Genomic DNA, 27631 nt, shown 5'->3' with positions numbered 1-27631 from the left:
TTTCCCCTTGTAAATATTTGATTTATAATGGAAGGACTTTGATTTTCACCTTTATTCTGTAACACTTCCCAAACCCACCATATTCACATAAAAGATAAAACCCCATTCTTCAAAAAAGGAACTATAATAGGTGATTTGTTACATAATGGTCTTCGCATAATGGTACATCATTTAGTTGATTCCATGTTAAGAACCTCAGATCAGGAAATATATTTATATACCTATAGCCACCAATCTATGTCAAATTAAGGAATATTCATCGCCTTAGAATTATTAAATCATCCTCCCTAAAATTTTGAACTTCTAGATAAGAGATAGTTTATCACTCTTAATATGCAATGGGTAACTAAACCAACAACATATTATGATGAAATAAAATCTCTACTTAAGTTGGGGAAAACTTGAAGACTTGAAGTGCAATAAAACAAATTCTCAAAACTTGTAAATTAACATGCAGCAGAAGAGCAAGTTATCAAGCTAAATGAAATTTACCTCATCAGAGTAGACCATAATCTCTTATATCATCTCCAAAAATTTTGCTTAGACAGCTTCCTTCAGGAACTAATTCAATATGTCAAAACCTGTAGCAGGGAAGTCACATAAAAATGCCACAATCAAGTTTAAATGAATGAAAGCTGACAGAAAACCTCATCCTATATCCCCTGTCTAAACTTTAAATTGCTTGGTATCATCTCTTTCCAGAAATATGAATTCTATTTTGTCCTAACAAGAAACAGTTGGGCTCAAAAAATTGGATCTACTATATCTAACTTCAAAAGCAACCATATGATTTTGTAAAGTAACTTAAAAAGCAACCTGGGTAGAAGGATATTAATAGAAAATAAATGTATACAAAACATCAGATTGCTGATTCACTATCTGATGTTTTAACGCTTCATAAGAAGAGACAAATGGAGAGAGAATGAATTATGAATGCCATGATACATTACGTAATACAGACATAAAAGGCAAGTAAATTATCTAGGTATGTGTGCACAATATCTCATACATTACAAGTCCATACTTAACCGTTGTTCTCCTGAATTGACGAATTGACTATGTGAGAGTAAAAATCGTGCAAATTATGTGGAAAAAACAGACATATCTTGAAGTCTATCGCTGATGCTTTGACCATCCTATTAAATTACTTGCAAATTGTACACAATTGCACTCATGCTTCTCGGAACCCAGAACTGTTCCAGTAATAAAATGTTACAGCTACAAAACTTTATACGTATATTTGATTGGAGCAGTGGTAAATTGGTAATATACCAATGCCGTATAGGCATATAAGTACTGTTTAACTTTAGAAAACTTAAGCCAAAGCTCCACCAACTGAACTAATTAATCAAAGTGAAGAAACACCTAGAAGCCTACCATATCCCACCATCACCACCACGGAAAAAAATAAAAACCATAAGAAATAACCATACTTCAGAAAATAAAAAGCTATAAGTACTTTATTTCATTATAAAGGCTGCTTAACAAAAGTGTAATTAAAACTTACAATATCAAAGCTGTACAATCTCCAATCAAGCTTTGCTGATGGGTGCTCCAATCTTCAAAATTGATATAAGCTAATATTCAAAATAATTCTCCGTCTCATCCGATGAAACCATAGCCAAGCCAACAGCCACATCATAGATCTCACTACATCTAGGGTGCAATGAGTCAGCAACTAGAAATCTATGCATCCCATCCTCTAGTTCGATCCAACTATATGCTGCAATTTTCTGTACTTTTTTCTCTCTCAGCGTGTTTCTTATTCTTAGATTGTCTTGCCATCTTCCTTTATGGGCATATATGTTTGAAAGAAGGATATAATTGCCTGAATTCTCAGGTTCCAACTCTAGCAACTTTGTCAATGCTACCTCCGCAAGCTCAGTATAAGAATGAATTCTGCAAGCACTAAGTAACGTGCCCCAAATTACAACATTTGGCTTCTTCATCTGACATATGAATTCATAAGCCTCATTAAGTCTTCCACATCTACAAAATAGGTCAACAATGCATGCATAATGCTCCACTTCAGGGACAATATCATACTCTGAATGCATGCTGTGGAAGAGTTTAAGACCCAGGTCAACTAGGCCAGCATGGGTGCATGCTGTTAGTAGTGAACCAAATGTAGCACCATCTGGCCTAACATTGGTTTTTATCATTCTTTCGAAAAGAATAATAGCATCCTTAGCATAACCATTAAAAGCAAGCCCGGTAATCATAGAGTTCCAGGATACAACATCTTTCTCAGGCATCTGATTGAAGACTTGCCAAGCCTTCTTTATACTTCCACACCTCGAATACATACACAACAATGACGAAGCAACATACATGTTCGAGTCCAACCCTTCAGTTTCTATGTACTTTTTAATCTGTTCACCTGTTTCTACAGAACCTAATTGAGCACAAGCTGATAAGACACTTACCAGAGTTACATCATTTGGCTTAATTTTCTCATTTGTCATACATTTGAACAGTTCCAAAGCCTCAATAGCGCTTCCATTTTGGGCATAACCAGCAATCATAGAACCCCACGTAATAATATCCCTCTCATTCATGCGATCAAACACTTGCCGAGCTTCAGGAACAGCCCCACATTTTACAAACATCTCCATTAATGCAGTCGACACTATCATGTTAGAAAACATATTATTATCATCAACATACTTCTTGAGTCTCAAACCCCATTCTAGATCTCCCAGGCTACCACAGATAGAGAGCACAGTTGCCACAGTAAATTCATTAGCTTGAGAATTATCCTCTTGCATCATTTCAAATATTCTCAAAGCTTCCTGATGATCACCACTATGAGCATAGCAGGAAATCATCGTATTCCACTGTTATTTCGGATGATATACTACAAGAGGGGGGGTGAATTGTAGTATGGAGATTGCTAGTCACTTTTTGCGGAATTAAAAGAAACTTAACGCAATAGAGAAATAGTGCAAGAGAGATTTTACGAGGAAAACTTCCTAGGCCAAATAGGAAGTGAAAAACCTCGACCCAAAGGGATTTTGACTCAAAACATTCCACTAAAATAGGCCAACGACTCTGTTACAACCTATGAGGAACTTGAGCCTCTACCGAGTTCCTCAACGAACTCATATCCCCAACAACTATTCCCTCTAATAGTTGCAGCTTGAAATCTTCCCTCAAAGACCTCTCTTCTCACTCAAGACTTCACTCAAAACCTTACTCTTTCTCTTTCTCTCAAGCTTCACTCAAAGCCTTCTCTACATACAAAGAACTCACTCAAGTTCTCACCCTAATACAAGAGTTCACTCAAACCCTTATTAATTCCCCATTACAAGAGTTCACTGAATATCCCTAAATACATATCTATGAATAAAGAGATAAAACTAATATGTTGAACACTCAAGATCTGTCTGGAACTCACTAGACGTATTGTAACCAAAAACCTGATAGGAACTTTGACCAGGAGGACTGACTTAGCTTCGTGGTGAAGGATAAAACCATTAAGCACGACCACTACACTTCGTCAGCCTCTACTTTGAATGAATGCATATGAGCATATTTATAGTACACTCGAATTATTCATTTCATCTTGAAAAAGATAGATTTTCTGAAAAGATAAGTTTAAAAGATATTTTCTAAAAATCAGTTTTCCGAAAATATACCTTTTTGTTAAGAATAAAAACTGTCAATAATAATAAGATAAACTTAGCATAAAATCAGATTTTATTCAAAACTTATCTTTTTGTTTAAAATACTTTTTAAACAATCTTATCTTTTTCCAAAAGGGATTTATTAGAAGATAAATATCTTTATTCAGTAAAACCAAATCCCTAAAAGATATGCACGTATAAGGTAAATATATATATCATTAAAACCGACTTTTAACGACGTTCATACTTAAGTTCCTATTAGGTTCCTGAACTCTGACAGTCTCTGAGTTCCTGACAAGTCAGTTACTCTAATTTCATTGACTGTTTGGAATTCACCTTGGTTCTATATAGACTTGTTCCAGACCGACTTTTATGTCCAACATACTTACATGAATCCTAGAGCAATATACTTCTATTTCTCTGTCTTCATGTTGCTTCTCTGAAACTCTTGTTCTGGAATCCTGTAGTCTTGATATATTCTGGATCTTAGGGTTTTCCCCAGCATTACACCGAAACCAGGTCGTTACAACCCGTTTTGAAGTTCCTGTTAAGAAACTTCTGGAAGTTCCATTTCTGGAACTCTTCTTCTAACTTTACTTGTATCCTCATGGATCCTCTAAAGTTCCTCTGTTTCAATTCCTACTTCAGCCCTCAACGCTTACTGAACCTGCAAACATCACAACACTAGAAAATCCTTATTAAATGGAAGTTTGCTCAATTCTTAACATCATCATCAAAACCTCATAAGGATCAACAAGTTGTCCCTTTTTGATGATGACGAACTGAGCAAACTTCTGAGAATAACAAAGTAAAACAGAAGGTTAGTTTTTTATTTATAAAAACAATAAAGAAAACTAAACTAAATTAAAAGACTCCTACACATACATAACCTATATATGTATAGGATACTTACCTTATGAAGCTAACATATGTAAACACATGTTTACATAGTTACCTTCATGGTCCCTTAGCCATCATCATGCTTATCAACCATAACACTTATCGTTGTTCTTGTTCCTCTATTGCTTATCCTATATTGCTCAAGTTCCTTACATATATACCTGTCATTACTCGGGTTCCTTGTATCCTGTTCCAAGCATAATTTGCTTTTTCTATGCACAACTTAACATACACGTTAGATAGATAATCATCATTAGTTTATAATCATCAAAACCTAATTGCTCAACAATTTCCCCCTTTTTGATGATGACAAACTATTGATGCTCATCACATATTAAAGGATAATCGTTGTACATTTATTCCCCCTTAGTTTTTCAAGGAAATAACATTTAAACAAGTTAAGAACATACACAAGAACTTAATAGTTAGGAACTTAGCAATACACATCATTTATCAATATATAAATACTTTCAACAATCATGATGTAATAACTTTAGACTTAATTACTGCATACCATAAGCATCATACATATTCTTCCCCCTTTTGTCATTATCAAAAAGGGTATTGTTCCACACGTTTGTTTTTCGTAACTTATATGCACTTAAAGTCATATGTCACACCTACCACCATATAATAAGTAAGTATATACTAGTTAAACACTTGTTGTTCCTAAAAGCCTCAAGGTACTCACTTTTCAAACACGGATACCATTTCCACACTAACTTCCAACTCACAATCCAAAGGCCCAACTTCAAAACCCTTAATTGAACTTGACAAATAAGAAGTTAAAATTCAAGTAAAGATCAGAGCTAAAAAGTTAGAAATGGATTGCATGAATAGACCAATTAAAGCGCAAGCTTAAAGGATATATAAAGAAGCATATGGAACAAAATAAGTAGAGGGAACGTGAAGTGGAATTTGTGCTCTTCGTTTAAACCTTTTGAGATGAGAACCGCCACATTGTACTTTATCTCAAACTCTTGAATCTCCTATTGAACACAACACATATTCATCTTGCCAATTGATAACCAAGTTCCCTTACCTTAACCACCAACTTCTTTGAGGAACATTCTCCATACTGGAACTTAAATAGATTTCAGTTTCATCATAATCAAGTTCCTTCGTCGTTTATTATTGTTCCTTCACTAGCTCACCAAGTATACGAGTACACGACATCAACATAGTCAACATTCTTCATATATAGATACCCAGGAAATTAAATATTTGACCACCCTTTTTCCTTTTCTTTCTCTTTTTTTTTTCAAAGGGTGTCATTACACAAATTTTGCATGATTTCCTAGTATAACACATTTTAAATTAATGAAGAGAATATTTACTCATACACTTGAGTTCCACAACCAGATCTGAACCATTTTGAATTCTTGGTTCCTACCTTATTCCCCCTGAGTCCCTTACCATTCTTCTTCCTTTTCAAGTACTTACTTCTTTCTTTTTCTTCAACTTCCCCCTCAACATGTAATCACCCTTTTTCACGTTTCATTGAACCATAAAAAGATGGTGAACAAACTTAGAGCACATGGGAATTAAGAATAAAAAGTAAAAGTGTGTGAACGGAAAGAGGAAATTGAATTGGGTTAATAAGAATCTTCGATTTTCTAAATATGGGACAATTAAAGTATATGCAACACGGACACACAACTTAGAGTTGTAGAATAATGTTGCGATCGAAGATATATGGCGTAGATGCTTGAAAGTTGGCTAAAAGATAGGTTAGTTCCCTCTGAAATTTAAACAAGTGAGTTACAAACGGTCTGGGAACTTACCTGTCTTGTTCCATCAAAGTTTCTTCCATTGTTCCTTTGACAACTTAGGAACTTCGTGTTTGACAGCACCCATAGTTCTATTATGAGACCTCTAATACTCTTAGGCAAGTGAGTATGTCTTTTACAACACAAGAACTAAGTGTGACACATAAAAAATAAGCGCATATTCTTTACTTTAAGTATAACATAGGAACCCCAGCTTGACATAACTTATGGGAAAAAATACTTTATACTCGTGTTATGTTTCATCAAGTCTTGTTCCATTAAGCAATAAACAAGAATATGACAAATCAAGACAAGACCATAAGAGAATCAATTCACAAATTCACATATTGCATTCATACCAAAAAAATATTAATTCAATTCATCTAATGCCGACATGTGAAAAGGAACTTATATCTTATGTAGTCTCTTACCAGTAAAAATATAACTTTAAAGCATTGGTTGAGTATGATGGCTTACCTTGGAGTTCTTGAAGTGGTTGTTATGTTCCTTGATGATCTCGAATCTAATATGAACTTCCACTTCTAACTCAAGTTCCATTGTCAGTGGTTAATCTTACAAATATATTTTCTTATCATAAATTAGCAAAAACCAATTCACAATGGCTCGTTAGTAGTACCAGAGATATATCAATGTAAACAAGTACTAATAATAACTCAGTTAATCTTGAAAACAAAAATTGATACTTTTAAAACTCAATTTTCAAGAAGGAACTTGGATAGGATTCTATCCTAGAGTATGTTCCACATAGACGTCTACAAAAATTCATATCAAGACATACATGACATCCATGTGGTACAACTCTAATCCCATATAAACAGCAAGAACAAATATTATTCAATTTGCTTCAAGTCTAGCTACACACGCAACAAGTTCCTTAAAGACAATACATACCTTTGTATTGGTTGTTTCTTTTAAGAACCAACCTGGCCTTGTTCCATTCACGTGCCTTACTCAACAAGCTTTTGCCAGAACACCTTTTTTAATCTCCGACCCTTTTTAGGTGTTCTAGAATAGGTTCAGGATGTGACATGCATCTTCTTCTTTTTAAGCTTATTAAGTTCCTGCTGCACATCTAACCTGATAACAACCAATTACATGTTTACATCAACCTTAAAAACAGACTTATCTTTTATACAACTATGAGTTATAAAGTCCATCCTTTTCGATTGATATCTCGGGCTCTTCTCAGATCCTTGGTTGTTGAGGTTTTCCCTTTGGTTATATATATGCATGAAAAACACTTTAGTTCCATAGTTTGTTGAGATATTGCTGGTCGGAACAAATATTATCTTAGCTCTGGAACTTTGTTGGAACTTGCTTTCTTGTATTGAGTTCATTGACCTTTGTTGCATGAGTTTGAACTTAACATCTCAAAGTTCCTCAACATATGTAGCTAGCCCTTGCTGTTATCCTTAGTGACATATTTCTTTATTAGGAACTCCGTTAGTTCTTCAAGAACACATGAGTTCATCTTTTATAACCTGTTTGATGGGAACAAACCTGTCAGTCTCAAAATATGTTCATTTATTGCACATTAACCATGATAGTGTTGACTCTTTATGTTTTACTAGTCTAGGCGTTTATGGATAAATCGCCTTGGAACTTATATCATCAAACATCCCTAAGTGGAACATAGGGTGTCTTGTTCATCAAAGATCTATTGCTTCAGTGTTGATGATGTAGCAAGAGACATTGAAAACTATTCCAAAGAACCTGCAAAGACCATTAGCATATAACTTTGTTTTCTCCGTGTCTTTCATGATTCAAAGTTGGAAACTTGTTGTCAATCCTGTGTTCCTGCAACAAACATCAACAATTACTGGAACTAGGTTCCATTTTTAGATCTATACCTTCATAAATGATGAACGCTTAGCCACATACCCTGTGATAGAAAAGACTTTCAACAAACAGTTCATCATCTCTTCTGTTAAGAAAATTAACCAAGTATTCATTTGCTTTCATTACTTATAAACAAGACATATCTTTCAATTAGTCTCTACATATCACATGGTAAACATATTCATATTACTAAGATCCAATGGATTAGTGTTGCTTACCATATACCTGATGTTGACAGAGAATGTAACATGTGTTTGATTCTCATGCTTCTCGATCTTAACCTGTTTGGAACTTACATATACATATACCTATTATCGAGTTCCTACTAGGTTTATCAAGCATGAAAAGGTTTACATGTTCACAGTTTGAAGCATAGAAGTATCTCATCTTCAATAAAACCTAGAAATGTCAGGTTGTTGTTAGGAATCACCTTGAGATCCACAAATGATGTGTTCCCTTTTTGATTCCCTTCATATGTGACATTTCCACTCTTTATTGATGATGTCTTATTGAAGCCATGAAACAACTAGAGTTACAAGCAATTGAAAACCAGAATGTGCATTAAAAACTCGACAAGAAAGATATTCACAATGGGATAGGAACTTGACTTACTAACTTCCTGTTCTGTAGAAATTTTACCTTTCGTGTTAGTATTATAAGTCAAAGTTCTTCCATTGTAGGTTTATAGAAAGAGATACCTTGATTTGGCTATCATCATCTCTTTTGGAACTTCGCTGTCGAGATAATGCGAGTTCCCTCCTATTATAAACCTTCGACTCTTCCATGTTCCTTTTGACATAAAGTTGGAACATGTCCTTCTGGTCCTTTAGACCATTGTATCTTGGGTAGAGGAACGTGTTGATTAAATCTCAAATTCTTCAACACCTTGTCAAAGTCCCTCATATTATCATTCAAAAGATATAACATGAAAGTTCACAACCCAAGAGATTCCTTTGTGCCTTTAAAATGTCAGTAGGTTAGTCAAAAGAGGTAGATAAAACCTAAAGCATAAAAGTGTTAAAACATAAAGTTCCTGTAAGAATACTCCCTTTTAGATGTCGTTCCATCAACGAAATGATGAATTTCTAACACGAAGTCAAATATAATCATCTTAGCTCATCATCCTTCATAAGAGTCTGCTACAGGAATTAATGCTTTGTTCCAAGGAACTTTGAATAATAAGAACTTAACTGGAACTTGAACAAGAATCTTTACAGGAACGTATACGCTAACTCCTATAGCACCTTGATATAGAAGCTTTGTTATTCCTGTATCCCTAATTCGTTTTATCATTCCAAGTTTACCAAGTTCCAACCAATTTAAGCACTGAGCTCCTAATGGAACAAACTTTTGCGCACCAATTTGTCTCAATGGACAAACCTACAAAACAATCATTAATAACTTGCACAAAGCTAGAAGAGAAGTTAGTTTGTCATGATATACATTATAAACATCCAAACAACTTCTCTTTTCATCCATTCACAAATAACCTTCATAATATTAGGGAATTGAATTTCAATAGGACTTTGTGAAGGATTAATACATACTAAAAGCACATGACCAATATTTACAGAGAGATGTATAGGCGACTTACACACTTATCCACTGTCGCTTCACCTACTACAAACCTCTTATAAAGGCTTTCTAGTGAGAGGAATTTGCACATAATTGCTTATATACAAACAACCAAAGATCATCATTATTAATAAGTTGTCTCCACTCACTTAGCCTGCAAAATCGGTCATCTTTTGGCTTTGGTTACCCAATTTATATTAGGTACCTTCATGTTAGTAATAGACATCAATAATCCATAATTAAAACAACTACGGTTAAACCAACTATCTTTACTAACAATAAACACCATGTGTCTACATAATAAATATTCAGAAAAACACATACACATGATAAGGTCATTCTTTGGCAAATATTCAAAATATACGTTCATTACCTTGCCCAAAGAATTAAGTTTCCATACAGGGGTAATCTAGGTTCCAAGAGACCAAATATGCATAATTCTACATAATACGTTCCTTGAACTATTTCCAGTAAACCGATTCTTTAAAAATAAATCAATTTGTAAATTTGACAAATACTTTTCACTCTATAAATCAGATTTGAGGTTACACAAAATTGATTTGCAAACTTTCAAAACAAAATCCAAAATTTAACTAGAAATACTACAAGGAACTTGTACACATATATAATCAAGACTTCAAAGACGAGACACTTACCTCAAAGATGTTCATCTTTGAATCAAATCTGCTTCACAAGCAGACTTTGGTCTTCACGTGGTATTGGGAACGTTCTAGGGTTGAGTTCCATTCGCTGCATTCCTTGTAGGTATCCATCCTAGCCTGGAACTTGCTCCTCGGGGTTGCCCGGTTTATCAAGAGCACCGGCTCTGATACCAATTGTTATTTCGGATGATATACTACAAGAGGGGGGGTGAATTGTAGTATGGAGATTGCTAGTCACTTTTTGCGGAATTAAAAGAAACTTAACGCAATAGAGAAATAGTGCAAGAGAGATTTTACGAGGAAAACTTCCTAGGCCAAATAGGAAGTGAAAAACCTCGACCCAAAGGGATTTTGACTCAAAACATTCCACTAAAATAGGCCAACGACTCTGTTACAACCTATGAGGAACTTGAGCCTCTACCGAGTTCCTCAACGAACTCATATCCCCAACAACTATTCCCTCTAATAGTTGCAGCTTGAAATCTTCCCTCAAAGACCTCTCTTCTCACTCAAGACTTCACTCAAAACCTTACTCTTTCTCTTTCTCTCAAGCTTCACTCAAAGCCTTCTCTACATACAAAGAACTCACTCAAGTTCTCACCCTAATACAAGAGTTCACTCAAACCCTTATTAATTCCCCATTACAAGAGTTCACTGAATATCCCTAAATACATATCTATGAATAAAGAGATAAAACTAATATGTTGAACACTCAAGATCTGTCTGGAACTCACTAGACGTATTGTAACCAAAAACCTGATAGGAACTTTGACCAGGAGGACTGACTTAGCTTCGTGGTGAAGGATAAAACCATTAAGCACGACCACTACACTTCGTCAGCCTCTACTTTGAATGAATGCATATGAGCATATTTATAGTACACTCGAATTATTCATTTCATCTTGAAAAAGATAGATTTTCTGAAAAGATAAGTTTAAAAGATATTTTCTAAAAATCAGTTTTCCGAAAATATACCTTTTTGTTAAGAATAAAAACTGTCAATAATAATAAGATAAACTTAGCATAAAATCAGATTTTATTCAAAACTTATCTTTTTGTTTAAAATACTTTTTAAACAATCTTATCTTTTTCCAAAAGGGATTTATTAGAAGATAAATATCTTTATTCAGTAAAACCAAATCCCTAAAAGATATGCACGTATAAGGTAAATATATATATCATTAAAACCGACTTTTAACGACGTTCATACTTAAGTTCCTATTAGGTTCCTGAACTCTGACAGTCTCTGAGTTCCTGACAAGTCAGTTACTCTAATTTCATTGACTGTTTGGAATTCACCTTGGTTCTATATAGACTTGTTCCAGACCGACTTTTATGTCCAACATACTTACATGAATCCTAGAGCAATATACTTCTATTTCTCTGTCTTCATGTTGCTTCTCTGAAACTCTTGTTCTGGAATCCTGTAGTCTTGATATATTCTGGATCTTAGGGTTTTCCCCAGCATTACACCGAAACCAGGTCGTTACAACCCGTTTTGAAGTTCCTGTTAAGAAACTTCTGGAAGTTCCATTTCTGGAACTCTTCTTCTAACTTTACTTGTATCCTCATGGATCCTCTAAAGTTCCTCTGTTTCAATTCCTACTTCAGCCCTCAACGCTTACTGAACCTGCAAACATCACAACACTAGAAAATCCTTATTAAATGGAAGTTTGCTCAATTCTTAACATCATCATCAAAACCTCATAAGGATCAACAAGTTGTCCCTTTTTGATGATGACGAACTGAGCAAACTTCTGAGAATAACAAAGTAAAACAGAAGGTTAGTTTTTTATTTATAAAAACAATAAAGAAAACTAAACTAAATTAAAAGACTCCTACACATACATAACCTATATATGTATAGGATACTTACCTTATGAAGCTAACATATGTAAACACATGTTTACATAGTTACCTTCATGGTCCCTTAGCCATCATCATGCTTATCAACCATAACACTTATCGTTGTTCTTGTTCCTCTATTGCTTATCCTATATTGCTCAAGTTCCTTACATATATACCTGTCATTACTCAGGTTCCTTGTATCCTGTTCCAAGCATAATTTGCTTTTTCTATGCACAACTTAACATACACGTTAGATAGATAATCATCATTAGTTTATAATCATCAAAACCTAATTGCTCAACATCCACGAAACAATACTTTTCTCAGGCATTTCATCAAACAACCTACGAGCTGCTAAAACATCACTAGATTTGGAGTACCCAGACATCAAACAATTATAAGTAATAGGGTCCCTATCTAAAATACAATCAAAAACCATTTTAGCAGATACCAAATCACCAGACCTTGCATACAAATCCATCAAAGCAGTTTGAACAAAACAATTCGACTCGAGCCCGAAACTAATTATCAAAGAATGAACTTGTTTCCCCAACCCCACCATCAAGAAAGCCGAACACGACTTCAAAACAGGTGGAACACTATAACTAGTAATATTATTATCATTACGACGCATCAAACAAAACATACCCACTGCTTCTTTGTATGAACCAATCCTAGAATACGCAGAAATGAACATATTATACAAACGTTCATCTGGGTTAGGCATTTCATCAAACACCTTGCGGGCATACTTCAACTGGGTCAAATTAAGCAATTTATGAGCAAAATTAGGAGAGAGAAAAGGGTATCTGGTGATAATCAAAGCATGAATTTGCTTAAGCTGGTTTATATGATGAGAAGAGCGCAGAAAAGCCAAAAGACTGCGCTCCATTTTCAAGGTACTTTTGCTTATACAAGGTTGAAACTGGAAATGGAAGGTTTTTGAAATTTGGCAATGGCGAAATGTAGCCGTTAGAAAGGATTTAGCATATGACGGCTGAACTTCGTCAGAATGTGGCCGTGATCACGCCGCCGTCATTTGTAGTTTTATAGTGGACGGTTGCGCGCGTAAACGAGGAATATAAACATTTTTTTTTTTTTGAATAGATAGAAACACAAATACATAATACTCCCTCCGTCCCCGAAGTACGTAGTAGTTAATTTAGCCGGCTTCATTTAAAGTTTTATAGTGGACGGTTGCGCGCATAAATGAGCGGGTGTTAAGAAACTTAATTGCAAGTACAAATGTATAGGAAAACACAAATCAACAATAATTTGCAATTAATATCTAGAGAGATAAAGTCCTAGATGTAAGTTTTTATCTTTATCCTATGCCTAATAAACATGATGTGATAATGAACTAATTTATGTGATGCTTTATTAGTCAATAAGATTAAAGTATTGTTAATATAATTAAAATACACAAGATTGTCAAGGTGGCATTTTTAAAAGGAATAGAAATGAATAGATGTTGGAAAAAACAAATGGGTCATTTTTTTTTGACTAAAATTAAGCTAAATGGGTCGTTCTTTCAGGGACTGAGGGAGTACTTTAGATACTATGTACAAGAAAATTCTTCAAACCCTCGCGTGTTTTTTTTCCAAGTATAACTTATGTATGAGTCGTGATAGCCTTAGGGCTGTGCAGGAAAATCCGAATATCCGAAAATCCGAAAATCCGATTCGTATCCGATCCGTTTTTTTTAGGATATCCGATCCGGTTTTTTTTCGGATCGGATATCCGATCCGAAAAAGTCGGATATCGGATACCAACTCGGATAGTAAATTTTCAGATTTCGGATATCCGAATATCCGAAAAAAATCGGATATCGGATATCCGTATCCGAATTGATATCCGAAAATTAAGCTGGGCTTGGCTTTTTGGGCCTAAAATAGTAAAATCTAAAATGTAAACTTGTATGGGCACTATTTTTCCTTAATCTTGGGCTTTTTTCAATTTAAATTGTTTCTACTTATGTCGACATAACTCCAACTATGTATTTTTTTCTATTTGAACTCCAATTATGTATTTTTGTTGTGTACTAGTCTAGATGTGTCAAACCTTAATCTAAAAAAAAGTTCTAAATGTGTCAAAAATTCACCCGATTGATACAATCTACAAAAATTAAATTCAAATATCGACTTATTTGGAAATAATAATTTTGTATGTCTCAAATTAAAAAATAGATTCGATCCAACTTCACGGAATCCAAACACTTGAATGACACCTCTATGTCCTACTATATCAAGTTTTTTTTTTTTTTTTTTTAGTTTTTGTTTTATATTGGTGGGTAAGGAGAACGACCATACTAGATCAATATCTTTTTCAAGTAAACCAACTTAGTTACGTATAGCAGGCTTTTGGGAAGGGGGTGGGGGAGATAAGGGAACCTCCAGCTTTTAAGAACCACATCCAGTAGTAGGGGTGATTATGAGACGAGACAACTCGCGAGCTACTCGAGCTCGACTCAGTCAAAACTCGACTCGAGTGAGCTTGACTCGAAATGTTAATGAGACGAGTCGACTCGAAAGCTCGTGAGAAGCTCGAATTCCTTTATATAATATCATATTCACTAAAAATTAAATTATTTTGATAAAAAAACTTTTTTTTTATATTAATAATTAATAAATAAAACGTTATTTATGTACTCGTATCATCATATGTATACACTAAAATGAAAACTCGACTCGCATCATAAGCACCCCTAGCCAGTAGGAATCGAAACCCATGAAGTCGTGAGGTGATACTCTTATCAACTACACGTCTACACCAAATACTACCTGGTCACTAAATCTTGCTATTCTCAATACTTAAGTTAATCAAATTAATTGTCATTCATATGGAGTATTATGGGGTTAATGGTAATTATATAACGATCATCAGATCATGTATGTTATTACTGTACTTTTTAAAGATGACTTCTGATCTATTTACTCTGTAATTAACAAAAACCTTAAACTTAGAAGTTAGAATTAATTTCAAGAAATAAATTGCGCTCAATCATGATGAGTAAGAGTGATCATTGATTATCGTTACCGATTTACCGAATCGAATAGTCAATTTAACATCCTACCTTATTGAGTATTCAATAATCAATAAAACTAAAAGTATTCAATAATCAATAAAACTAAAAGGATGCCCATGAATTGAATTAACTTTGGGTATAATGTTTTGATTTTTAAACAAATACGGAGTACATATTTTCCAAATAAATTTGAAAGTGATCGAATTTAAAATTTAATCATCATAATACTTTGAATTATTTAACTAGTATTACCAATTTACGGATTTACCACATGATCTTGACTACATTACTAAAGTCTAAACCAGTAAACCACTAAACCTCAATCCCTCTTTCTCATTCTCAATTTCTCAGTCGCCTCCTCTTCTGCTCTCTGTCTCTCTCAGACTCTCATTCTCGATTTCTCAAATTCTTAGTCGCCTCCCTCTCTGCCTCTCTCAACTCTCATTCCTTCTCGCCGGCCGCCGCATGCTTGACTGCTTCCAAGTTCCTTCTCGCTCAGGTAAAACTCCATCTCTCTTTACAAATTTCACAACTTACTGAAATTAGGGTTTTTTTGAATACTTGAATGCTATATGAAATTTTGAATCACCCATTGATTAATTTGTGTATATCTGAAACTTGAAATGCTGTTGAGTATCTTGAATGTAGGAAGTCTGTTTTTGAGCTGTTGTTGATTTCTTTCGTTTTTTTCATTTTCGTCTTGTAAAGAGAAAGAGACTTCATTCAACTCCCCTTCTTCAACAAGACTCTCAATTAGATTTGCATAAATCATAAATTAACAATTTTTAATCTAGTTTATCTTAATAGTTCTCTGATTCCCTCCTAAAATTAATCAAATGGGTATGTCTGAAACTGGAGAAAAAATTAATCAAATGGGAATTCTTATTTAATTTTGCTTTGATTTAAGATTTAATGATAATATAGAATTGTGCCTACTAGAAAATTTAGTATTTGATGTGTCTTGAATCAAATTATTTTATCACTTGCATGCACACACTGTTCGTTGGATGAGTGTCAGGTTCGTAACGGTTATAAACGATTTATCTATGATGCACATTGTATGTTATAAGGTCTCAATTGAGTCATAGTTGTTCTACCTATGATGAGACTATTTATATGCTTATTTCTAGTATAACTAATTGAACAAATTGATGTCTGAAGTTTGCTGCAGACTCTGTATTTTAATCATGATCTCAAAATGTTATTTTGGAATTTGATTTTGTCTTTGTAGGAGGAGCCATAATTTTCTGCTACTGAATTTTTCTTTTTTTGGGTGTTCATTATTAACAATAGTTGTCATATATGGTCTTTCACATATTAACATACTCTTATAGTGACAGATTTATGGAGGATATGACAGGGGAGAGTGCTACTACTACCCCCTCAAGTGTTAACCCCTCAAGTGATGATCCATTGACATCTACGGCAAATGCTTCACAACCAAAGCCACAAGATGTTCCACCTGATTCGGCGGCGCAAATTCCAACCGAGAGAGCGTCGGATGATCTTAGAGCTCCAAAAAAAGGTAAGAAGAAAAGATCTTGGGTTTGGGATCACTTTCTGTTATTCACAAGAGATGGGGATAAGAGGGCTAAATGTAACTATTGTGAAACTGATGTTTGTGGTGACTCAAAGAGTGGTACAACTGTTATGCAAAATCATCTTAAAAGGTGCAAAGAATACCCTCCTAACATTGATAAATCACAAAAACTTCTTTCTTTGCAAAGTGAGCAAACTGAACAAGTTAAGGGAGATGGTAGTGTGGATGAAAATATGTCGGGGACATTTGTAAATGGGAGAAAAGGTAGATTAGATCTTTGGAAATTTAAGCAAGATGAATGTAGAAAAGCATTTGCAAAGATGGTCATAATAGATGAGAAACCTTTTAGATGTTGTGAGCATGAGGGTTTTCTCTATTTCATGTCATTTGCACAACCTAAATTTGTTTTCCCCTCTCGTTTTACCGTGGCAAGAGATTGTTATCGTATATATGTAGAGGAAAAAAGAAGCTAAAAAGTTACTTTTCCAAGTCTTCTTCTCGCATTTGTCTTACTACTGATACTTGGACATCATGTCAAAACTTGAGTTACATGTGTTTGACTGCTCATTTCATAGATGATAATTGGATATTGCACAAAAAAATCTTAAATTTTTGTCTAATTAGCGGTCATTCTGGTGAGGCTATTGGTAAAGGGATAGAAAAATGCTTGCTTGAGTGGGGCATTAGTAGAGTCATGACTATAACAGTGGACAATGCTAGTTCAAATGATGTAGGTATTCAATACATAAGAAGAAGACTTCAAAGATGGAAAGATGGGGCTGTGTTGGGGGGAAAATTTGTGCATATGCGTTGTGCATCTCATATTCTCAATTTGACTGTGAGGGAGGGTTTGAAAGAAAATGATGAGTCAATAAAAATAATAAGAAATGGGGTAAGGTTTGTTAGATCTTCTCCCGCAAGATTACAGAATTTTAAGAATTGTGTCAATCAAGAGCAAATTGAGTCTAAACATCATCTTTGCTTAGATGTTGAAACTAGGTGGAACTCAACTTACTTGATGTTGGAATATGCTTCTATTTATCGTAAGGCTTTTGATTTGCTTGAAACTTCTGATGGTGGTAAATTTAATGAAGAATTGACAAAGTCTAATGGTGTTCCAACTGATGATGATTGGGATCGTGTTGCTTCGTTGCTCCCTTTTCTTAAGATATTTTATGATGCTACTTTAAGACTTTCTAGGTCCTTATATGTTACTTCTAATGTGTATTTGCAAGAACTTGTTACCATTGGAAAGATGATAAAGAGAAAGTGTGAAAGTAGTGAACTTGGTGAAAGATTAATGGCCCATGGAATGAAAAGAAAACATGATAAGTATTGGGAAAATGTGAATAATATCAATTTGATGTTGTATGTTGATGTTGTACTTGATCCAAGGCGAAAGATGCAATATGTGAAGTGGGCTATTGATGATCAATATGATTTGGATAAGGGTAAAGAGTTGTATGATAAGATTAAGGATGCGTTGAATTCTTTGTACGAACATTATGCCTCTCAACAAACACAAAGTGGGTCAAGTCCATCCAATATGGTTGATTTAACTACAACAGACTTGGAAAGCTTTGAGGATTGGCATGACATGGCTGAATTTGAATTTGAGAGGGATATAGGAAGTCAAAGCAATCTTGAGAAAAAGAGTGATTTGGATAAGTATCTAAATGATGAAAGAGAACCTAACACTATTGGAAAGAGCTTTGATGCCTTAGATTGGTGGAAGAATCGTGGGGAAAGATATCCTATAGTAGCTCTTATGGCAAAAGATGTGTTAGCTATTCCCGTGTCCACTGTAGCGTCTGAATCTGCATTTAGTACGGGTGGACGAGTACTTGATCCATTTCGTAGCTCACTTTCATCAAATATGGTTGAAGCTTTGATATGTGCTCAAGATTGGTTGCGAAATACTCGTGGTCCTTTAGTAGTTGAAGAAAATCTTGAAGATATTGAGAGAATTGAAGAAGGTAAAACATTTTATTAGTTATTATGTTTTTTTTAATTAATTTCCATAATTTAGTTTTAACTTCTAACTAATTTTTTATTCTATATTCTTTTTAAAAATTGTTGTGTAGAGTTATTACCACTCATTGAGCAACCTTCGAGTGGCGTTGTTGATGATTACATGTGACAAATTGAAGATGAGCTTGAAGATTGGAGATTGGAGCTTGAGATACATAGGATGAAGTTGTAATTTTTTTTATTTTGTTTTTTGTGGTGTAATTTACTAATTTGGAGTTTGTGGACTTTTAATGGCTTGGAGCTTTGTATAGATTATTTTATGTGTGTTTAATATGTTTTTGTGTGTTTAATATTTGCTTGGTTAATTGGTTTAGTGGTTTTGTGTGTTGCTTTGCTGTTTTTTTAGTTTGTCTATTGCTGTTTTTTATTGCTGCCAGGTGTTGTGTTGATGTATTGATGGTGTTGTGTTGCTGTACTGATATTGCTGTTGTTGACCTGCTGTTTTGCTGCTCCGTTGTTGCTGCCCTGCTGTTTTGCTGCTCCGTTGTTGCTGCTCCGTTGCTGGCTTGTTGCTGCCCTGGCTATGCTTCATCCTGTAACTATGCTTAACAGGTTTATGGTCGATTTGGTTGCCACTAATTCTGTTTTTCAGGGGAAAGGAAAAGCTCCAGCCATTCGTAACCAGTATGAAATGTGGAAGAGGCCAGGACAAGGTACTCAAAAGGTTAATATGACGGATCATGGAGAAATTCCGGAGAGGCGGGTGCAGGCTGTGTAATCAGAACTCAGAAGAAGCGATGGATCGTGGCTTGCAAGAAAATCCTAGAAAATTATGGAACTAATGAACTAGCTGTCATTTTGAGGGATATTGGAGAATTTCTGAAGACTGATCGTAATATTGACTTCAATTACATTGACATGGAAGCTTGCGATTAATATGGAGGATGATGAAAGACCACATGATGTTGCTCCAACTTGCGTGAATGATATTTATGAGCAAGACCTTCAGGACAATAGCAACTAATTGGATGCAGATCTCTTATTGCTTTAGCTTTTCTATTTCTGTTTGTTCTGTTAGAGACAATCAGGGAAGCTTTGGTTTTGATTTTTTGATGATGCCTTGTATGAACCGTTTGATTAAGTAATTTAATATGCTCCCTTTTTCCCAAAAAAAAAAGAAAAGAACACATTGTATAATGAAATAGTTTATTATAATAAACGGAAAAAATAATATTTTAAAAAATAGTTTTTAAAAATTTCGGATAACGGATAATTGAAGTATCCGATCCGAAAAATTTCGGATATCGGATATCGGATATCCGAAACATTTCGGATCGAATACGAATATCAAATTTGCAAATTTTCGGATTCGAATATCCGATCCGAAATCGGATATCGGATCGGATATCCGATCCGTGATCAGGCCTAGATAGCCTGCTACCAGAAACGATGATACTTAGGGTAAAAATGTAATTTCACGCAAAAGCTTTGTCAAGCTACGCTATAATATATTATAGTATAATTAGAAACTGAAAATAATTTTGTTTAAATGATTATATTTAAAGAAAACCCACAAACATTCTAGAAAATCGAAAATATATAAACTCAAATCAAATTCCAACAACTGTATATGATAGGCGGTCGCACACCTTACAAAAATAATTCCTAACTAGACCTCCTAATTATGTAGTAGGGTAAGTTAGGGTCGATCCCACAGAGAGAAGATTGTTTAACAATCAACTTTCACCAATGACAAAACTAAATAAGAGATAAAACGATGGATTAAATAACTATGACTACTAAAATATCAAACATGAATCAAAAATAATAAAAAATCTAGAATTAAGTATCACCACTAGCATAATCAATACAAGACAAATTCTTACCCTAATCAATTAATTATACGTCTACAAGGAAAGGTACGCCCTATAAAATATCAAATATCTCTCCCGAGTTGTCAATGGCTTTCCTAATTAACAATCAAACCTACTTCCGCGGAATCATGTAAATTAAAGACATTAAGTTCGGCACCCTAACTTCCTAATAATCCATTCTATCTACTTCCGTGGAGAATTTCATACCCTTAATTGATCTTTTCAAATCCATCAAAAACCAACTCCCGTTGCAATCAAGACAATAGAATAATAGCAATACCAATTATCTCTAATCTAGTATTGGCATAAGCACAATCAATTAAGCATGAACAATATAAATAATTAATTGAGAATTTAAAAGAATAATTCAAGTATCAATCATGGTTAGGGTTCAACCTAACCCTAGATTAATAATCTACACTAACATAATAAAAGAAATAAAATAAAAGAAAGAGAACAAGAAAATGTAATACTTGAATTAATAAAATAAACTACAAAGAAAACAAGGGTTCTAAACTAATGGGGTCTTGCAATAATAAAGTCAAGGAGTATTTATAATAAATCTAGGAATTAAGATAGAATTAGGAAAATAATCCGATAATAAGATGATTTATCGTTCCTGCACGGACGTGTTAGCATGAGGCATGTACGTGCCTCGCTGCTGCACGCGTAGCTCTTCTTAAAACGGTCATAAATTGAGCTCCAGATCTTTGTTTATTTGAGGCGTGTAATATATTGTTGGAAATCTCTTAAAGTATAATTTTCAATGCAATTTGAATCACTCCAATATCATTTGTGTATAAAAAGTTGTGATCAAAATAGTAGACGAAACTCATATCCGTCAAGTCTTTCATCAACGCCTTTGCTTCTTTCTATCCTTATTTCCTCTCGAAAACATGATTTGAGATCCTTGAGCAACATAGCTTTATAGTCCATGATTATTATACTCAAGAATAGCCAACTATAATCCATTTGCATCTAAATCACCTGAAATCCTTATCCTATAAAAGCACCAACACACAAAAATTTGGGGTTCCTTATGAACAGTGTACTGACCAAATTACCCCTGTATTTGTACTTGCAATTCCTTATCTACAGTGTTGTGACTGATTTGCCCTCAAAAAAGTCTTGTGGTATCTTTGCACATGATCTTCTGAGGCTCTGAGCATTTGGTCCAAATTCCTTCACTTTTCCCTTCTCACTCTCTCTCTTATTTCATTTTCTCTCTCTACAGATTTCTTCTCACCTCACTTCTCTCTCCTAAATAGCCTCTATGAATTATCAAAAATCAGGAGCAGCAGAACTAATATCAGCGATGGCAATTTTACCCCTAGAAGTATCGGACTCGCAATCGCTCAAGCTGAGAAACCCCTTCACTAAGCTCATCGAAAAATCAAGGTGTTATGTTATGCAAATGAGATTCAATTTTAGGTGACGGGTATTATTCGAGTTATGACTTTAACAAACTAAGCTGATCTCTATTTATGTATGGATGATAAAAATTTTGATTTTTATTAGTGTTGGGATAGTAAAACTGAAGAACAACGTATGGGCTAATTTGGGGCAGTTTCTCTAAATTTCGATTACTCTGTTGCTCAAGTTTTGGGAAAACAAAGCATGATATTGATCCGACAGCTGAATGGGGGGAAACTGGACTCGAAGGTAATACAATAAAACCGCTCATTTTTAATTTTGATTTTGTTTTTGGGTTTTTTTGAATTTTTGGATGATTTTATTTCTAGGGTTTTGTAATGTTGTTGGTTAATTGAATGATTTGTGGTATATTGTTGATGGAAATGTAGAGTCTATGTGGAGATTGGGTCTTTCAGGTCGAGAGACGTACCCAGAACGGCCTGGTGTATCTGATTGTGTCTATTACATGCGTACTGGATTCTGTGGATTTGGTACCCGTTGGCCGCGGTAAGCCCCCTTTGTGTTTTTAATTGTATATTTTGTTGGATTTTGTGTTCAATTTGAGCTGCATTATGTGTTGTGATTTGGGAAATGGGGTTTAATGAGTAATGTGGTGTTGAATTGTGGGCTGATTTTGTAGTGATCTTATGAAATTCGAGCTTTTTCGAACGTTTTACTGTATTTATTGTGGGTTTTAGAGAGAATTTAGTTTACCAAATGTTCGGATCAAAAGAGATTGTTATTGAAATTTTTTCGCGTTTTTTTTTTTTTTTCGTTTGTGTTGAGAAAGACAATGCCTTTCCAGTCAAGGGTGTAGTTAAGACACAATGGTGAATCAAGGGGTGCATAATAATTTAAGTAGTAAAAACCTAAAATGATACGAGGGGTGAAAATGGGGTTGTTTGAATGTTACTTGTGCATAAAGAATAGATAGAAATAATGAGCTTCTCAAGACTTGAAGTTGTGACCTTGAAATTCAAATGCATGTACTAATCACGAGGCCACTAGCGATCAATGTAACCTCAATGAAGTCTTTAATTGTTATAATAATTTAAGCGAATTTACATGTACACACCCTTTTATATGTGGACTCACCACTGCTAAGAAAGTCGTCATTTCTTTTGTGGTTTTGTGAACATTTGACCTCCCTTTACTTTGCTATACATGGAGGCATAATGAATGTGTGGGATCAATGCACAGCTTGCTTATTGATCTGTTTTCTGAGTTTATTATATGATCAGAAAACTTTGATGTTAAATTAACATGTGTAATAGACACAAATACGTTTAATTCTTTCTTGCATGTTAGCATTTGAATTTCAAGGTCACAACTTCAAGTCTTGACAAAGACCAACATTTTCTGATCACAAAATGCATGTATGTTAAATTATGCTAACATTTTCTCTAAATTTCTGTTAGAAATATCATGCTTTGTTTTCCTGATTTTTATTAGTGTTGGGATAGTAATCTTTAAATTATACCTTAATTAGTGGCTAATTTGGGGCAGTAATATTTAAATTATACATTATTTATCTAACAGTTTTACTACCACAAGTAATAATTGGGGCAATGTATGGGCTAATTTGGCTCATCTTTTTCTCTCACCTCACTTTCTCTCAACTTGATTATACAATTTATGTGGTGTTAAATTGAAGCTATTCTTCCAATCACAATCAGGTTATGAAAGCTCTTGGCCATTCGAATCTTCATGAGATTTCTTACACCGTTCAATCTCATCACAAATAGGTACCATCTCTCTTCATTTCTCTTTCGGCTCAATTAAAATGCATTAATTTGGACAGAAATTAGGGTTTGAGTGATTGATTAGGAATCAAATTAGGTATTTAGTGTTGATTTTTTTTAAAAAAAATGTTTTTGAGAATATTGAATACCATCTTCACAATATAATCTTGGGTTATCAATAATTTTATTTGTCGATTAAGAGTTCTTTTAAGCTGTCTGTTTTATTTAGGATTTATCATATGTTTTCTGTATTTTTTTTTCCTGGAAATTTATTGGAAACCCAGGAATCTAATTCATCATGGGGTATCTAAATTGGTAAGCTGCTAGGAGTGTTGTTTCCTTTGTTGATTTTGATCTAAAAGTTGGTGCTTCCATGGCTGATTTTGCTGATGTAAATTATCAAAGAAACAGGGGAAATGTAAATTGGGAAATAAAAACATGAGTTTTACACAATCGAAAACCTTTTGATTCCTTGAGTATCCATGCTCAATTTGTATAGAACTTGCTCAATTCCTTTTTCTCAGATCCTCTGATTTTGATTTTTTTTTCTTTTTTATCATCTTTTTGTTTTTTAGGGGAGTAACTCATCAAAATCTGACTTCATCAACCGATGGAAATCTTCGTCTCGAGGGGGCTAACTTCTCGATCGTTTGGATGAATCTGGTACTCCACTTTCGTTGATTTTTCTTGTTTAAATTTTGTTTTTAGTTTTATTGGAGTGGTATATAAGATGTAGTATAAGGATTTGGGAGGACTAAATTGTTTGTTCCTTTTTATGATGAACCGCTTAGTTATCTGTAGATCTATTGTTTTGCATGCCGTGTAAGAGTGTTTCTCTTTTACAGCTTCTGCTCAAGTTTTGGGAAGTGGGATTAAGGTTTTAAAAAAGATTAATCTACTGTTTGGTTTGCTCAAGTGTTGGGAAGTACGGTTAAGGTTTTAATTTTAAAAAGATTAATCTGCTGTTTGGTTTCAAATCAAAACAAAATCAATTGGCTGTTATTTCTCAAATAAGTATGGCTCTAATTGTAGAATTGTTAATGTAAGAGTGTTTCTCTTCTTGCAGCTTCTGCTCAAGTTTTGGGAAGTGGGATTAAGGTATAATTTACTATCAGTTCGAAAAATAAAAACTCTTAAAAGTGATTGTTATTTCATTATGGTTCTACAATAAAAATAGTCACCGTAGTGCACAAGGCTCTTAAAAGTGATTATGTTTTTAGAGTTTCAAGGGTAGATTTTTGGAATTTGGAGTGCTTGCTCCATTAATCTTGTTAGGAATCAGTCAACCAATCAAAGTCTTAATCCCATAAGTGGGGTCGACTTAACGAACCAAAAGTGATTATTTCGTGGAGTTATCGACAAGGATCTTCCTTCGCCATCCCTTACTATCCAATGCCTTATCCTCATGCAAATCTATATACTTCATATCCTTCCTAAATCCTAATTCCTTCCTAATTCCTTGATTATGCTGACATCATTTATAGTCATCTTTGTTTATCACGTTTATCACTTATTGCCAATTAGTTGACATAATTGTATGAATGCCTTAGACTTGCTGAATTTGTAAAATAAACGAGGTTGTTGTGATCATGTTGCGTGAGGCAATTTAAATCATTGCGTATGTATTTTTAGTCCGATAGGAATGGAAATATACTTAAATTATACTATTTGCATAGTAATGACATATAATTCAAACAATTAAGCATTTTACTGTCTTTTGAAGTACTTGAACATGAGATTGCATTAATGTACTACGAAGTATTTTTAATTAACACATTTTAATCATGTATTTCCTTGAGTAAATTTAAAAAGTCATAAACAAAGAAATCAAAAAACCCCACCGTACATTCTACCCAAAGTAGTGAGAAAATGAAATAAAACTGCCAAATAATTAAACCCATCTATAATCCTTATATTTTTGGATTTTTGCTGTTCTTTGATTTTGGAATTGTTTTTTCAATTTTGGAACCAAGGGAGTAGAAAATTTAGTTTTTGTGAAACAAACTAGGTATATTTCTCTTGTAGTGAAGGAGAAGTTTGGCTCAGCTTGTGTTTATTTATTTAATCTTCTGTGAATTCACGGTAACTTATGTTAAGCGGCTGCAAATAATGGATGATTCCAGAACGATATCAATTATTTGTTCATTGTTGGTGTAGACAAGTCTGACAAATGCTTGAGCATTTGAAGGCAAATCTTATATATGTACTGATATTTGTCTTTCAGTGTTAAATGTTCAAATCCTTCACAATTTGTAGGGACAGAATAAGCCGGAACCGAAAGGGCTGTGGGAAGATCCTTATGGTCGAGCTTCCAACTGGAAGCCATGTGCTTTTTAAGACGTGTTTGATGTTCATTATTGGCGAAAATTCTATTAACTAGGAACCTTGCTTAGCTTTGTCCTCCTTGAGCAATAGTGACGTGATCACCCATAAGCTTATCACTATGAAAAATGTCACTAAATCGATACTTTATGTGATTAGTCTGACTTTCTTCCGGGAAATGGTAGTAATAAGAAGTATTTTAAGATGATACTCTCTGCACTAATTTTTTTGGTTAATTCCAGTGTGGGTACATGGGGCTTTAAACAGTATTCGTGGATTATGAGCTGCTGCTTTCTGTGTTTATGCTTTTCTCATTTTTGTAAGATTTTTGCTACTTTGTATTTTGATTGAACACAATCAATGCTCATGGGGCATCAAAATAAATATTCTGTTCTGAATTTGTGTTTTTTTTTCCTTTTTAGAATTATGTACAAAATTGGAAGGATGAGTTTGGCTACATTTTAGCTTGACATTTTGAAGCAAAGTAAAGTAAAAAAATTCAGGCATGAGATTTGATCCTGAGGCAAGGACAGCTGATTTCGACAGGTAAGCTGTAATTGAAAATGATCATAATTCGTATTTTTGGTCTACTAAATGCTTTGTTAAATTTCAGAGCAAAAGAGGAGATTGAGGAGGAGGAACGAGTTCAAGCTCTTCACCCTCTTATGGAGTGTGCAATGTAGATTTTCAGGTTTTGAGTTTGATTTTATGTGGAAACCATCCGTTAACCTGTAAAACAATTGTTGACCTTGTAATTCATATTATAAATTTATAATTCTCTGTAGCTTTCAAGTAATTACAAGTTTTTCTGGCAGTTGAATGACCAATGAGTACTTTTCTCAATTTCTTGAAGTATGACCCAAATTGGAGGCCTGCCATTGACGAGGAAGGAGGTGAGAATGATACATTGATTGCGTCTGACTTCAATGGAGTGCAAACTGTTCAGTCTTACTAAAGTTTAGGTTTGTCATTGGTGAAACATTGGCTATAATTAAGTTATTAAGGCATGCGTTCATTGTATCCATGAAAGCTGAGGTTTGGAACTTTGAGTTGGATACGGGCAATATCAGCTTGTTTCATGATTTAAAGAATGGTAAAACTCCACCATCAGCTTTTGGAAGCATTGTTAAAAATATCCTCTACTTAGCTAGACTTTGCCATTTTGTTTCTTTTTCTTTTGTTAAATATAAAGGCAATGTAGTGGCACATTGTCTAGCCAAATTAAGTAGTACTTTTACTAAGACTCAAGTGTGGCTTGAGGAATATCCTCATGAAATACAAGGGAAGGTTTGTAGTGACATTGTATGGTCTTGATGGGAGAATACCTGAAATCTTATAAACGGGGGAAGACATTGCGTGATCCCCACTCAGCATCGATCACCAAATTAATAATAACTCTTTATTAATTGTTTTATTTGGAAGTTGTTGTAAAACTTTGAGTTAAATATTCATCTGTAGCATGGGAATCCGTGATCATTACTATTATCAAAGAGAGAAAGATCAC

The 27631-nt window shown here is 34.2% G+C and overlaps 1 protein-coding gene and 1 long non-coding RNA gene across 12 annotated transcripts; one reads left to right on the top strand and one right to left on the bottom strand.

The window, feature by feature from the left end:
- Positions 1-495: 495 nt before the first annotated feature.
- Positions 496-13877, bottom strand: LOC110700560 (pentatricopeptide repeat-containing protein At1g08070, chloroplastic-like). Its single transcript, XM_021878114.1, has 4 exons — positions 12549-13877; position 12353; positions 1508-2837; positions 496-581 (listed from the first exon to the last, which is right to left on the bottom strand). The coding sequence occupies exons 1-3, from the start codon at positions 13130-13132 to the stop codon at positions 1578-1580; spliced, it is 1845 nt and encodes a 614-aa protein (XP_021733806.1). The 5' UTR covers positions 13133-13877; the 3' UTR covers positions 496-581; positions 1508-1577.
- A 7950-nt stretch (positions 13878-21827) lies between these two features.
- Positions 21828-27541, top strand: LOC110700556. 11 transcript variants are annotated; one of them, XR_002507246.1, is made up of 7 exons: positions 21828-22312; positions 22453-22570; positions 23740-23808; positions 24381-24468; positions 26550-26673; positions 26741-26818; positions 26943-27541. It is a non-coding gene; the product is annotated as an uncharacterized LOC110700556 (long non-coding RNA). The 11 variants fall into 11 exon arrangements; XR_002507245.1 differs by having other exon boundaries at positions 26741-26858; XR_002507240.1 differs by adding an exon at positions 24651-24682 and having other exon boundaries at positions 26741-27541.
- The last annotated feature ends 90 nt before the right edge of the window (positions 27542-27631 follow it).

The sequence above is a fragment of the Chenopodium quinoa genome, unplaced genomic scaffold, assembly GCF_001683475.1.
Source record: "Chenopodium quinoa cultivar QQ74 unplaced genomic scaffold, ASM168347v1, whole genome shotgun sequence".
NCBI classification, from domain to species: Eukaryota; Viridiplantae; Streptophyta; class Magnoliopsida; order Caryophyllales; family Amaranthaceae; genus Chenopodium; species Chenopodium quinoa.
Note: the sequence above shows the minus strand (reverse complement) of the source record. Positions and strands in the feature narration are given on the sequence as shown.

Bases quoted from the DNA above. Each gene is read 5' to 3' on its own strand.
- LOC110700560 (XM_021878114.1), bottom strand. From the start codon at position 13,132: ATGGAGCGCAGTCTTTTGGCTTTTCTGCGCTCTTCTCATCATATAAAC.